Consider the following 13,667-nt stretch of genomic DNA (forward strand, 5'->3'; position numbering starts at 1 on the left):
TTTCATCTGCCTGACCTCAAGAAATGTTCTGTGATGGGATATATGGATGAGAACTACTACCCAGTCAGCTGTATATTTGGTCTTTGTTGTCAGAGGTGGGGAATGAGGGACCGTAGCAGAGGTGGGAGGGGACACAGGTGTCCTTATTTGTGCTCACTGATCCCAGTAGATTGGTTTCGAGCTTCTGTTTCCCTTGTGATGTGAAAGGGCAAGAAAGTCGGTGGCTTATCCTGGCACCGAGCGTGCCTTTGTTTGAGTTGGCTAAAGCAGCCTTCCCTAATCTGGTGGCTTTTATTGATTGATGATGGATGCTTTGATGCCACATCAGTCATCCGCCTTGAATGAATACACGACATTACAATCATTATCAAATTATCAGAATGGCCAGATATGTCAAATAATAAATACAAACTGTGCAAACCTGTTGGATTGCACCCCCTCCGAATTTCTCAGCCAGCCCATTTGGAGGGCAAATGGTTGCAAAACTGATGTTTAACCTTTGACTATTGTGATGAGAATTACAGAAATTGAGCCAAGCTTTATTCATAGTGATGAAATCCAGGCACTTTCTTGTCACCATGATGGAAGTGGATTGCTTTTGGGGTCTTCCTGGACATTCCTTTGACTTCTGAGTGTAGCCCAATGGCCCAGAATTGTTATGTTGTCTCGGATCCACTTACCATCCAAGATTAATCTCGCTAACCTTCAAAGATCAACACTGAGAGCCAGGTTCTGCTTGCTGATGAGACATAGAAACTATATCTCAACATTTGAAGGGCATCAGGATCATTGAGACTGAGATTCCTTCTTCAAGGTCAAACCCCATTACTAATAGGTCTGTCATCTGGGCTGCAGTATTCCAGATAGGCACAAGAGGGAAGCAGAGGGAGAGCATTTTCAGTACCTTCTTGCTGCCATCTAGTGGTTATATTGATTATTGCCAAGATATACTGCCTTCTTGTAAAGGTATGAGGGAATGACCTTGGGAGACAGAAGGAAGAGCCACAGCTAGACAGTGATCTGATAAGCGAAATCAAAATTCAAAGGCAGGATGAGAGAGGAGAAAACATCTCAGAAAACATCTCCCTAGTTTCAGAAAAGTGAAAGTAAGAGAGGGGAAGTATACTTCCAGACTTGCAAGTGTCTATTAATCTTACAGTAAAGGTAGTGTTACTATGTGTGGTTAATGTTTGTCTGGGCTACCTCAAAGGGCTAACAATTCTACTCAAGAAAAAAACAACAGGGTTTTATTTTTTTGTTTTGGAACACCAGGCAAAAAGACCCCAAACAAAACAACATTGGGTTTTTGGTTTTTTTTCAGCAGCAGCATACAAAAATGAACAAGGCATATCTGGAAAAATTTGGAGCCTAGAAGACTTAAGTAGAAACTTGCTTTCCGACAGACTATTTTTGGAACAGAGTTGGCTGTGCTTTATCTCTTTCCTGTTGAAATGACTGTTCTCTTATATGATGCATTTGTTCATTGTTGGAAGAGACCCACTCAAAAGGCAATGTGACAAGCTCATCCCATTGACACTAAAGTGAGCCCTTATTTAAAAGCAAAATATAAGTGAGTGACATTTCATTGTGGAAGTGTCAATCATGGGGTAACCTCTTCCCTTAGTCAGACATGCGTTAATCAATCCTGTTGTTTGAAGAGAAAACAGTTTACAAAACTTACCTCTGACTGATCCAATGAATTTCTAACAGTTTATTTGCAGAAAATGCATATTAAAGAGACCACCACATGTTTGCATGCATTTAAAGCTATAAAGCCATGTTTGGCCACCCTGTTTTGTTTTCTGTGCTAAGCTCCATCCCTTCATAATTAGTAATCAAAATTCATCCAAGCGTTTAATGTTCCATCTCTAAATGATGATTAATAGCAAACAATATGGACGTCTAAATCTCATCTGAAAGGGAAGGGACACGTTACGTTGGCAAAAAAAAAATTGAACATGTTACTGGGCTGTGCAAGAGCTTTGTAAAAATGAACACAATTGCGAGGCTGAATCCTTAGAGAAAGAATAAATAGTGTATTAGGCAATTGAGGGCTGAGAGCTTGATGTAGGTTAAAGTCAATAGAAAGAATTCCCCTGAATTGAGTTTAGAATTTTAATTCATCAGAGAAAATTTGTTCCGCAATAGAAGCAGTGTTGGTGTATTCCTCTTAAAAGAGATGCATTACGCAAGGCTAGATGTTCCAGCACTTTTTGTTGGTACCTGATGGAATTAATAAATTAAATTAATTAATTTAAAAGTGTAATGCCCCGAGTTGGCCAAAGCAATGAACCCTAGAGTGGGTTACCACTGGGTCTCTGCATGATTTAGTGCGCTGCCAGGTGTCTTCCCATTCAGCCTCCGCTGGGGATCAATACTTCACTATTGAGTGAGATTGAATTACCTAATAATTGAATAACCATTCCTTTGCAGAATTTAATCAGAATTATCAGCTCTCAAAGGAGACTGCCCATTTCATCCCTTCATGACTCGCTATTGGGCCCTTTTCCCTTCCAGGCAGACAGCTTACCTGCCTCTGCTGCTGGATTCAAGTATATACAGGTAGTCCTCGACTTACAACAGTTCATTTAGGGACCATTCAAAGTTACAACAACATTGAAAAAAGTGACATGTTTTCACACTTATGACCATTGCAGCATCTCCATGGTCATGTGACCAAAATCGGATGCTTGGCAACTGACTCATATTTATGACAATTGCAGTTGTCCCAGAGCCATGTGATCACTTTTTCTGATGTTCTTACAAGCAAAGTCAATGGGGAAGCCAGATTCACTTGACAACTTTGTTACTAAGTTAATAATTGCAGTGATTCACTTAACAACTGTGGCAAGACAAGTCGTAAAGTGGGGCAAAATTCTCTTAACAAATGTTTCACTTAGTAACAGAAATTTGGGGCTCAATTGTGGACGTAAGTCAGTGACTACCTGTACAAGCCACAGCTGAAACAATAGCCAGATGCAATCATCGAAATGCATAACTAAATAGGTGAAAATTCACTTTAAATTAAAATAAGCCCAAAGTTCATAGAGGCCTCCATCTTCACTGCCTACCAATACCATAGGACAGTGGTGGAACAGAGCAAACTTAAAGAAGTCTTCTTTTTTCCTTCCTTCCTTCCTTCCTTCCTTCCCTCCTTCCTTTTCTTTTCTTTTCTTCTTCCCCCCCCCTTCTCTCTCTTGCACTTCTTCCTCCCCTGTTATCAAGATGGCTCCAATGCCAATCAAACAGCAGCATTGAGCATAAGATCAGAAGGAGGGAAACAAAATGGCAGTCTGGGAGCTCTGCAGCCACAGATTTGGCAAAGAAGTCTTTATTTATTTATTTATTTAATTGATTTTCTATACCGCCCTATTCCCGAAAAACTCAGGGCTGTTTACAGGGCGAATTAAAACAATACAAATAAATACAATTAAAACAGAATTAAATTAAGACTAGCCCACAATTAAAACAAATTAAAATTTAAAATTTAAAATTAAATTAAAACCCCCTCAGTCCAGGCCAGAAAGATCAAATAACCAAGTTTTCAGGTCCCGGCGAAATGAGCGAAGGTCCGGGGCAGTCCGATGTTCTACCGGCAGTTCATTCCATAGGGCTGGGACGCCCACAGAGAATGCCCTCCCCTTTGGAATCACCCGCCGGCAGTCCCTAACCTGCGGAACCCTAAGGAGGCCCTCCCTGTGGGAGCGCACAGGACGATGGGAGGCTGATGCTGGCAGCAGGTGCTCCCTGAGATAATCCGGACCCATGCCATTTAGGGCTTTATAGGACATCACCAGCACCTTGAATCTCACCCGGAGGGGAACTGGAAGCCAATGCAGCTCGCGGAGAAGAGGTGTTACATGAGAGTATCGGGAAGCTCCCATTACTACTCGCGCGGCTGCATTCTGCACCAGCTGAAGCCTCCGAGTGGTCCTCAAGGGCAGCCCCATGTAGAGAACGTTGCAGTAGTCTAACCGCAAGGTCACTAGCAAAATAAATAGAGCCAAAGCCCAGGAGTCAAATAAAGAGGCAAATTAAAAGAGGTGACAGTGGTGACCAGGAAAGAGGTAGCAGCTGAGAAAACTGGGGAGAGAGGAACATTTTTTTTCCTTCCCTCAGAACTGGCGTGAGGAAAAAGCTCTTCCTATACCATTTCCCTCAGATGGAGCCAGAAGTCAGAGGAGAAGAGTCTAGAAGCCCAGCCAGATACACAGAAACGAGAAGGAAATTTAAAGACTTGGATAGAACAGAAATAGAAACTGAAACTAAAAAAAGATCAAAGATTAATCAAAGTCTATAGAAAAAGAATTGCACGTCTTCCTTATTTAACAACTGCAATTGGGACCAGCAACTCCATTGCTAAGCATTGTGGTCATTAAGCAAGATATCATGTGACTACAACAGGCTTATGATCTTACTCCCACTGTTGGTAAGCAAATCACCATCGTTAACTGAGACATCCCATGACCACAACTTGTGAATTTTCTGCCAGCTTCTCCATTAATTGGGCTTGCACCAATGGTGACTATGTGACCATGGTTGTAAATACCCTCTGGTTGCAAAGAGCCTGAATTTCGGTCACTTGACTGCTGGTCATGAGTGCATTGACTGGTCATAAAGTTATAATAATACTAATAAAGTTGGAAGGGACCTTGGAGGTCATCTAGTCCAACCCCCTGCTCAGGCAGGAAACCCTATACCATTTCAGACAAATGGCTATCCAGTCTCTTCTTAAAAACTTCCAGTGTTTTTTTCAGATCTTTGAATATTAGCTAAACAGGGCAGCTGTTGAGCAACTGTATAGTTCTACTGTGAGAGCACATATTTTTATTATTTATGTTATCTATTAAATTTACATGCTGCCCATCTCTCTATCAAGATTCTAGGTGGCTTACAACAAGATAAAAATGACAATTTAAAATGTTAGGCATACCAGAATTAAGACGAGAAATATAGAACTCAGCCTTTAAATAAATCTATTGGAGGTATTGAAGAGAAAGATGTGCAATTATAGTGAAATTGGTCTTTAAAAATATAGTATAGGTAAACAGCTTACAGCAAAAAATTAAAATAGAAAATCAGTTTTTTATTAAGATTTATTTCCACACTAGTTAAAGACATTTATAATTTACCATCCCTTCCTTTTTGTTTGTATGCTATCCTTTTGTTTAAAAAAAAAATCTTCCAGCCACTGAAGAGAGATAGGTAAAGGTAAAGGTTCCCCCGCACATGCGTGCTAGTCATTTCCAACTCTAGGGGCCGGTGCTCATCTCCGTTTCAAAGCCGAAGAGCCAGCGCTTGTCCGAGGACGTCTCCGCGGTCATGTGGCCGGCATGACTAGACGCCAAAGGCGCACGGAACGCTGTTACCTTCCCACCGTAGTGGTCCCTATTTTTCTACTTGCATTTTAACGTGCTTTCGAACTGCTAGGTTAGCAGAAGCTGGGATGAGTAACAGGCGCTCAAACTCTGTTACGTGGCACTCGGGATTCGACCCGCCAAACTGCCGACCTTCTGATCGACAAGCTCAGCGTCCTAACCCACTGAGCCACCGCGTCCCTCATGAAGAGAGATACAAAAACCCAATCAATTGTCCAGGTGTCCAGTGCTTTATGTCTGTTGAAGTATTCTAGTTAATGGTGGTTCAAAAAAGAAACCCACAACAGTCGAGTGGAAAAACAAAGCAGAATGAATAGTAACAACAGTGATACCAAACCTGTGTATATGGATTCAAGAAAGTTTTGAAGAGTCCATAAAGTGAATAATTGGAAAGAGAAGGAGACCAGCAAAGGATCGTTGTTGGATAGGCAGAGAGTGAGAGCTGGAATCATAGTATCAGAAAGCCCCAATCCCAAGGATAGCCTTAAAGTGCAAGAAAGGAAACTTGTTAGTACCAAGCCAGGCTTTTGCCTTAGTTATCACCAGTGTTTCGGGAAAGGGATTTCCCTAAGCCTGCCAGAAGAAACCAAGATAGAACCTGGCCTCAGCTCTGTTGCTGGCTTTCCAAGCACAATGTTTGTATTCTCCTTGAAAAAGAGGTAAAAGAATCCATCTGTGTTAGAATTGAATACCCCTCCCTCAACAGAGGGGGAGGAATAAGACACCACCTCTCTCCAGTTTACAAGGCAACCCTTGCAGCAGTTCCAAAAAGATTCCACCACCATTTGCACCCTGATTCAGGTGACCTGGAGGGCACGAATAAATCCCCAAGTGGCCTCAACAGCTCTGAGAGAGAATGCTAATGACCTGATGATTGCAATACATCAATATACAATCCTCCCATTCCTTCCCCCACCACCACTTCACAACCTATCCTTCCACCCACCATCCAGTCTCATATCTGTTGATATCTATCCTTCCATCCCCTCCGTCATCAGAACTGATGAAGCTCCTTGGATGAGAAGCAAAAACGTTTTCTTTTTCCTCTTCAAGAAAAAAAAAACAGCCCCGTTGCCTTTTGAAGAAAAAAAAAGTGCCTTTGAAACACTTTTCAGATGTGTTGACCAACAGTCCTAATTCCATTCAACTAGCCCCTCAATTGGTCCACACACCTAATCAGTGCCAAAAGTACAGGGAGTTCAGATTGTCTTGAGCAAACGCCACATTTCCACCACCTACGTATCTTCCACAAGAAAAAGAAACACAGGACAGCAATTTTTCCAAAAGAGAATTTGCAGAAAGCAAGACGAATTTGTTTTCAACTGAATCCTTTTTTTTTTTTCACCAATTTGTTCTCCGCCATCAATTCTCTCTGGAGGCTGGTGCCCCCTTGAGGCTTTCCAAATCACTCGAAAACAAATAGAGTGACAAATACTTTCCAGATCTCTCAAAGGTGCTTTTTTCTTCAGAAGGCAACTGGACTGTTTTGTTTTGGTTTTTTCCTTGAGGAAGAAGAAGAAAATGTTTTGCTTCTCATCCCAAAAGCTGAAGTCCAGTTGCCATTTGAAGAAAAAAGCACCTTTCAGACAACTAGGGTTGACTGAGAATCTCCCCAGACTTTTTGCAGATCTCTCTCTTCTCTCCCTCCCCCCACCTTTCATTAATATTCCTCCATACCCATATTTGCTCTAAGAGGATGGCTGGGTATTTGAAGACTTCTATTGAAATGTTTGGTTTCACTTTTAAAAGAAAATGTTGAGAATCCACTGATCTTGTTGACTGCTTCATGAAAAGTATTTGCAATCATTTTGTTGAACCTTAGCATCCTAAGCAAAATTAAAATCCCTTTCGTCTTCCCAGCTCCTTCAACTTGCTGCTTCTGACTTTTGGATGTTTTAACAGTTGTCCTTCAGACTCTGAGGATGAAGCATCACTAGTACCTTAATCTCAAACTGTCAATAGTTCTGAAGCAAAGTACATTTGTTGTAAGCTCTCCAAATGTCAAAGCAAACCTGTGTTATATGCTTATCCTTTAGTGCTTGGCATTTACTCTTCCCAGCAGAGAAAAGTAGGCAGAGTCCTTGGCTTTGAGTTACTGGGGTGCATTTTAATTAGGAATAGCACGAGAGGAGAGGAAGGAGGAAGTGATCAAGAAATGATAATCGCTAGATCTCTTGTTATTTTTCTGTGCTCAAGGGTAAGTGAAATGAAATGAAAGTTGCATTAAACATGTTAGCACCCCATTTCATCTGTAATAATATTTGGACCCTGGGGTCTTCCCAATGATGTCACATTCATCTTTGTGGTTTGCACCAGATACGCCTGTTTAGACTTTCTTATGAGATCATTGTACTGTACTTAACATTTAATCAGCATTGATGTGATGCACACAGGAAAAATCTTCTAATGGACTGCACTGCACAAAAATCAAATTTCTTCTCTGTCTTTGGTGTAATTATTTGCATGTGAAATAGGAATCTGGGTTTAAATTAATTGGTTAATTCCTCTTTCTCAAACACTTATCTATTCAAGGTTACCCAAATTTTGTTGCAACCTATGGCCGAGGATATCCTGGATTTGCCCCCAGTTACAGTTATCAATTTCCAGGTATGTGAAACTTCAATGCATATAACGACAAAAGTAAGTTAATGTGGCCCATTCTGAACTCATCTTCCTTGGGAACAAACTCCTTTGAATCGTGTGACACTTTTAGGGGGGGGGGGAATGTCCCTGCTTAGGACTTTCCTATAAAACTGTGATGAGTAAGAAAACATTTTTTAAAAAAATAAATAAATAAATTGTGTGGTAAGCCCTGTGCATTCTTAGCTAAGGTATAAAAAGCTTTCTTTCCGATACTCTTTTCTATTGAGAATGGAGGAAGAAAATATACCTTGCTTCTTTCTTAATTGCTACCGGCTGTTGGAAAACCGCATTCTTTTTAAACAACAATGACAACCACTGGCTCAATGGGAAGCACGGGCACTGACAACATTGTATATTTCCTGCACTGAGTCCGTGTATGCTATTAGGCAGCAAACTCTCCAGCACGTTGGCGAGAGATCAGACATCAATACAATACTTTTCCCTTACTTATTTCTCCTTCCCTTGGAGTCTGTTTTGTTCAGCTGTCAAATCTCCTGCATTTAGTCTCTCTATTCCCTCTTAAGTTTACTGTTGCTAGTCATCACTTGGAAGAACTCCTGAGGTTTTGAAGTGTTCGGCTAGCTGGCTCTTAAACATCTCCTCCTGACAGTAATGAGCATCCTCTTCTGCTCCAGCTCTGCCATTATCAACGGGCAACCGTTGAAACCAAATGCCCTAAGGAGTTCTTTATACCAGCAACCCTTCAAGCTTAAAAAGGAGATGCCAAGAAGAGTTCAGAGGGTGGTCCTTGCATGTGGGTTCTCATCTCACCTCAAGGTTCTGGGAGGGCCGTGGGGGCCAGTTTCAGTTGGGTGGACTTGCTCTTTGCAGTAGTAGGGGGGCAGTGACTGCAAACCGTAGATAGAAAAAGGTGGCAACATTTTATTAATTAAAACCTGCTGCCGGCGTCAACTTCCCTCCGCCCTGTGCGTTCCCACAGAGAGGGCCTCCTCAGGGTGCCTCCGGTCAGAGAATGTCGTCTGGTGGCCCCCAGGGGGAGGGCCTTCTCTGCGGGCGCCCCGGACTTATGGAATCAGTTGCCGGTTGAGCTCCGGACGGCGCCTGACCTTCGCTCCTTCCGACACGATCTGAAGACCTATCTATTTGAACAAGCCGGCCTGGCCTGATGGGGGATGTGTTGGGGTTTTTATTGCGGGTTTTTTATACCATTATTTATTGTTTTAGCTCGGGCTCCTATTTAATTCTCTTTTAACTTTTGTATTTTGCATTTTATATGTGCCCTGTTCACCGCCCTGAGTCCTTCGGGAGAAGGGCGGTATACAAATATAATTAATAAATAAATAAATAAATAAATAAATAAATAAATAAATAAATAAATAAAAAATACATACATAAAACGCTAGTACACATCACACATTAAAATTTATTCATAAATAAATAAATAAATACATAAATACATAAATAAATACATAAATAAATACATAAAACGCTAGTACACATCACACATTAAAATTTATTCATACATAGCATTGGTGTGAGTTGAAGCCATCTTGTCCTGCAAAGTGCAGTTATGAATAAAAGAAATGACGAGGGAAACACCTTGCTCAGGTTAGCGAAGAAATCTGCGATCAATTGTCTTCATTTCAAGGAAAGATCAAGAAGCTCTCTTCGTGGCAGGGCAGAGGATGTGAAATCCTTTCCCCGTTTGAGTTAGGCAGGCTCTAAAGATTGGCCTTTTTAAATGCCTTTGCAGAGCATTTTTATTTTAGGTAGGCAGTTAATATTAATTAAGTTCTCTAGTTTAATGTAATTATTGGATGATGTTATTTTTGTGATGCTGTTTGAATTGTAAAACACTTAGATGCATGTACGACTGGGAATGAGAAGGAGAGAAAAAAGATGAAACAGAAAATAAGATTGGTCCTTAACGGCAAAAATACTAGGAGCCAGGGAAGTTGCCATTTTAAAGATATCGACATCAGCCTTCCCCCAGCCATTGGTGATTGTGGGAATTGCATTCCAACATATTTGGAAGGTGCTAGGTTAGAGAAGGTTGAGTTAAGATTACCCTTACTCTCACATGGTCTCAAATCCACGCGTGGAGTAACAAATATGCCAGTTTGTCAGGTGAATCCTTCATGAATTCTATAAAATTTGAGGAGAATGTTTCACAGACTTCTAGTTTTTTTCTTTCAGAGAAGGCCTTTGCCAGGCTCTGAAAAGCATTCCCGCCAATGGAAAGAGAATGGACACATTCACAAATGTTTTATATTGCTATCCCTTTCATTCCTTTGCTTGCTGAAACACGGAGAGCTCAATCTGTGACTAGAGACCTGTCTGCTAACAAGGGGCAGTGGGGGGGGCAGTATTTATCTGAAAAAAGTGGCATTGAAGGGAGGTATTCATCCCCTCTCACTTTTGAACATTTTGCATTCTAGACTGCTAGTTCTGAAAGTTGACAGATCAGAGAGGCTACACAGGTTGGCCTTTCCTACCCACCATTAATATAGGGACAAGAGTTAATAATTCCTATAGCCTTTTTCTCACAGTCCCGCATTGAGTTGACACTTCTTTCAGTTAGTTACCTGGCCCACTTTCATTTAAAAGAGAAGAGAGTGGCTGTTCTTTTGGGCATCCTGTTGTTCTCTATAGTATGATCTGTGCTTAGAATGGGCACCATCGTCTGAATGTCAGCATTCATATGTATATATTTTTAGACATGGACGGAAATGAGATATATCTGCACTTCTGCTAAACCATTTTGGAGATTCAATACATTTCGTTAATTCACATTTTTAAACAGGTCCTTCTTCAAAGGGAGTCTTGACATTTATTTCTGACCAAAATAATTTTTTTCTCCTGTTTTCTCTACAATAAGACTGGTGGAATGTATGCAATCAAAAAAAGTCTTCTTCATCACCAGTTTATTTTCTTAAAGATTATTGGGAATATGAATCTGATGCTTGAAATATTAAGTTGAAGAATACCTTCACAACCTCTTCGCTACCCAATAGTGGTCTAAATTATATATCCCTCTCCAAGACAGCTGTACATTAACTGGTTATTTGTTTATTTAAATATTTTAGCCCATCTTGGATTGCCAAATTAAGATTGGAGCACAATCATTAAAAACAATTTTAGCCTAATTATTATAAAGATAGGGAGCTGATTCTAATTAAATTAACTGGAAAAAAATTAACCAATTTTGTTTTGCCTTGGAAATTGCTTTGCCAGTCATTAACCTTCCCGGACAAATTTTGAACTGGACATTAGGGATAAACCTTACTAACTAGGAAGAAACTAAACATAATATATATAACACATGTATTTAAACTCTGAATGCTTTTAAAAAATAATCCAGTTTTTAGAAAAAATGAATTAATATATATAATTTGTTTTGTTTTGCTGTGAACACCTAGATGCTTTTCTCTCTTGATCACAGATGGAATCGCAGAATTGTTTTGCTGAGAATAAAAACAGTGGACAAGGACAATTTAACTGCCTTGGACACAGACATATTTTTCTAGCATACTTACATGCCATGATAAAACTGAGATCAAGATTTTTGCATTTTCCTAGCAAATTGGGAGGAGGGATTGAATGGCTACATTTTCTCAGTCTACCCCAAGTTGGTCCAATGAGCATATTTTCATCTCGTTCTAATTCTCTGAGACATTTGAGAATATCAGCATTGACCAGCCATAATTTATCTTCAGGTGTATCCAGAGTATTTGCTTAAAACCAACAAGGTACACCCCTGCGTGCACACAAGTATGGATAACTGTCCGCCCTGCCTGGCACTAGCAAACTTCACATATCTATCTAGATATCAAGATATGGGCTTGCAGGAACCCCTCAACTTATGACCGTAACGGATCCCAGAATTATGGTTGTAAATTGTGCTGATCATTAAGTGGCTTGCATATAACCGCATCCAATTTTATTACCTTTTTTTTGCAGGGGTTATTAAGCTAACACAGTTGTCGTTAAACAAGCATGTTTTCTTCAATGGGTATTTTGTGCCACGCGCCCAAAAAGTAATCACGTGACTTGGGCAGGGTGGGGGCTGCACAGCCATCAGAACTCTGGAACCGGGTCTTAAGTAGTTCTGGGGAGATCTGTCATAACTTCAAATGGTCACTAAACCACTGGTCATTAAGCAAGGACTACCTATACTTTGGTCAGATAGAAAACATCATGATCTTAACTAATCCTTGTATGTCTAAATATAAATGTAGATGCGATAGAATTGTGTTACATTACAGCTTTGTTGGACTTCTTTTGATGACAAATGTACCCAGCATGGTTGGAGGTGTTTACTTGTTTAATAGGCAGGATTTTGGTGTTACCTTGAAACAGTTGCATATTTTAAACCAGTAGAAGCACAACAATATCACTAAGGTTCTCTCCTTTTTTTCAAGATTGAAACCCCAAGCATGTATTAATAAAATCAATATGATTTCCATTGTGTAGTTATGCTGGTTGTAAGCCTCAGCTGGTGGTTTGGTTGCAGTAGAGCATGGATTGTGAAACTGAAGCACATACTGAAGAAACCCTATGAAGGCCAGTTAGAGATTTGTATTTTGTGTCAATTAACATGTCTGATCCATTGCTTGGTTTAGGCATGCCACTTGCTCCTATTGAGGCAAAATGGGTGGCAAATAAATTGATAAATAAATAATCAGGGGGGGGGGAAAGAGTCCAACCAAACAAAATAACTGGGAAGTTTCTAAGCAGTAAAACAACAACAACTAGACTAGGTTTTAGCAGCAAACAGGGAGATTCTGCCACCATCCCTTTTTCCTTGGGTTTACACAGAGGTTTTATACTATCACACTTCATATTGTTTATTCTTCTAAGGCAATAACCTTTGGCTCCTGACCCCTTGTGTGCGGCTGCAAACTTCTAAAGAACAATTATACTATATGGGGTTACTACATGCCATGGGAAATCTCCAATTCTAGTGCAAAACAGGAGTGAACAGCCAGCTTAGAGGTGGGGCAAATGCTAGAGGCTCATTCTCCCCTAGAGTGCCCCCCCCAATTGGTCTTCCACTGAAGAAAGCAGATGGCAGGCAGAGAATGAGCAGAGCTGGAGTAAAACACACAAGTTTTTTCTATCGATATGTAAGTGGATCTCTGCATATCAGGCGGTTTTCTGGTTTCCCGATATCTTCAGCCTCTTAGCCAAGGAGGATTTTTTTTTCTTGGTCATGGGTCAGCTGCAATGGGTGGGGGGCGTGCATCAGCTCCAAACTGATAGCCATAGACCCATTTGTTGACAGATGCTAGGACAAAGAGGAATGATGGAAGAACCGTCTGAATCCAATCCAGCCTGGATTTGGTGAATCCAAGCCTCGGAGAAGTAAATTGGGGTTATTCAGAAAGAATGATTGCTGGGTTATACCTTTTTATCTATAAACCTAAGCTCAGAATTGATTAGGATGTGGCTTTCCTTAACCCTCATTACTGTGTGTCAGAAGCCTTCATTACAGCACAGGCCTCGTGTCAGTTCCCATTATAGCACAGATGTGTTACACGTCCTAAATATAGTATGGTTCTGGGCTAAAATAGGATGGCTCAACCAGATTTCCCCAAGGAAATAATAACCTCCCGTATATTAAAATAGTGACATTCTGCCATTTCCTTCCCTTTGCAAAAGGCCCATTTTTTTGCTATTGTTTTG

The 13,667-nt window shown here is 40.6% G+C and overlaps 1 protein-coding gene across 8 annotated transcripts in view; it reads left to right on the top strand.

Annotated features, from left to right (window-relative positions):
• MSI2 (musashi RNA binding protein 2) overlaps positions 1 to 13,667 on the top strand; it is a 594,728-nt gene that overhangs the window by 503,888 nt on the left and 77,173 nt on the right. For all 8 annotated transcript variants that reach the window (XM_083379763.1, XM_083379764.1, XM_083379767.1 and 5 more), the window contains exon 10: positions 7,911 to 7,985. In XM_083379763.1, the coding sequence (XP_083235889.1) occupies positions 7,911 to 7,985 (75 nt within the window). The remainder of the gene's footprint in view (positions 1 to 7,910; positions 7,986 to 13,667) is intronic.

Source organism: Vipera ursinii, assembly GCF_947247035.1.
Source record: "Vipera ursinii genome assembly, chromosome: 1".
NCBI classification, from domain to species: Eukaryota; Metazoa; Chordata; class Lepidosauria; order Squamata; family Viperidae; genus Vipera; species Vipera ursinii.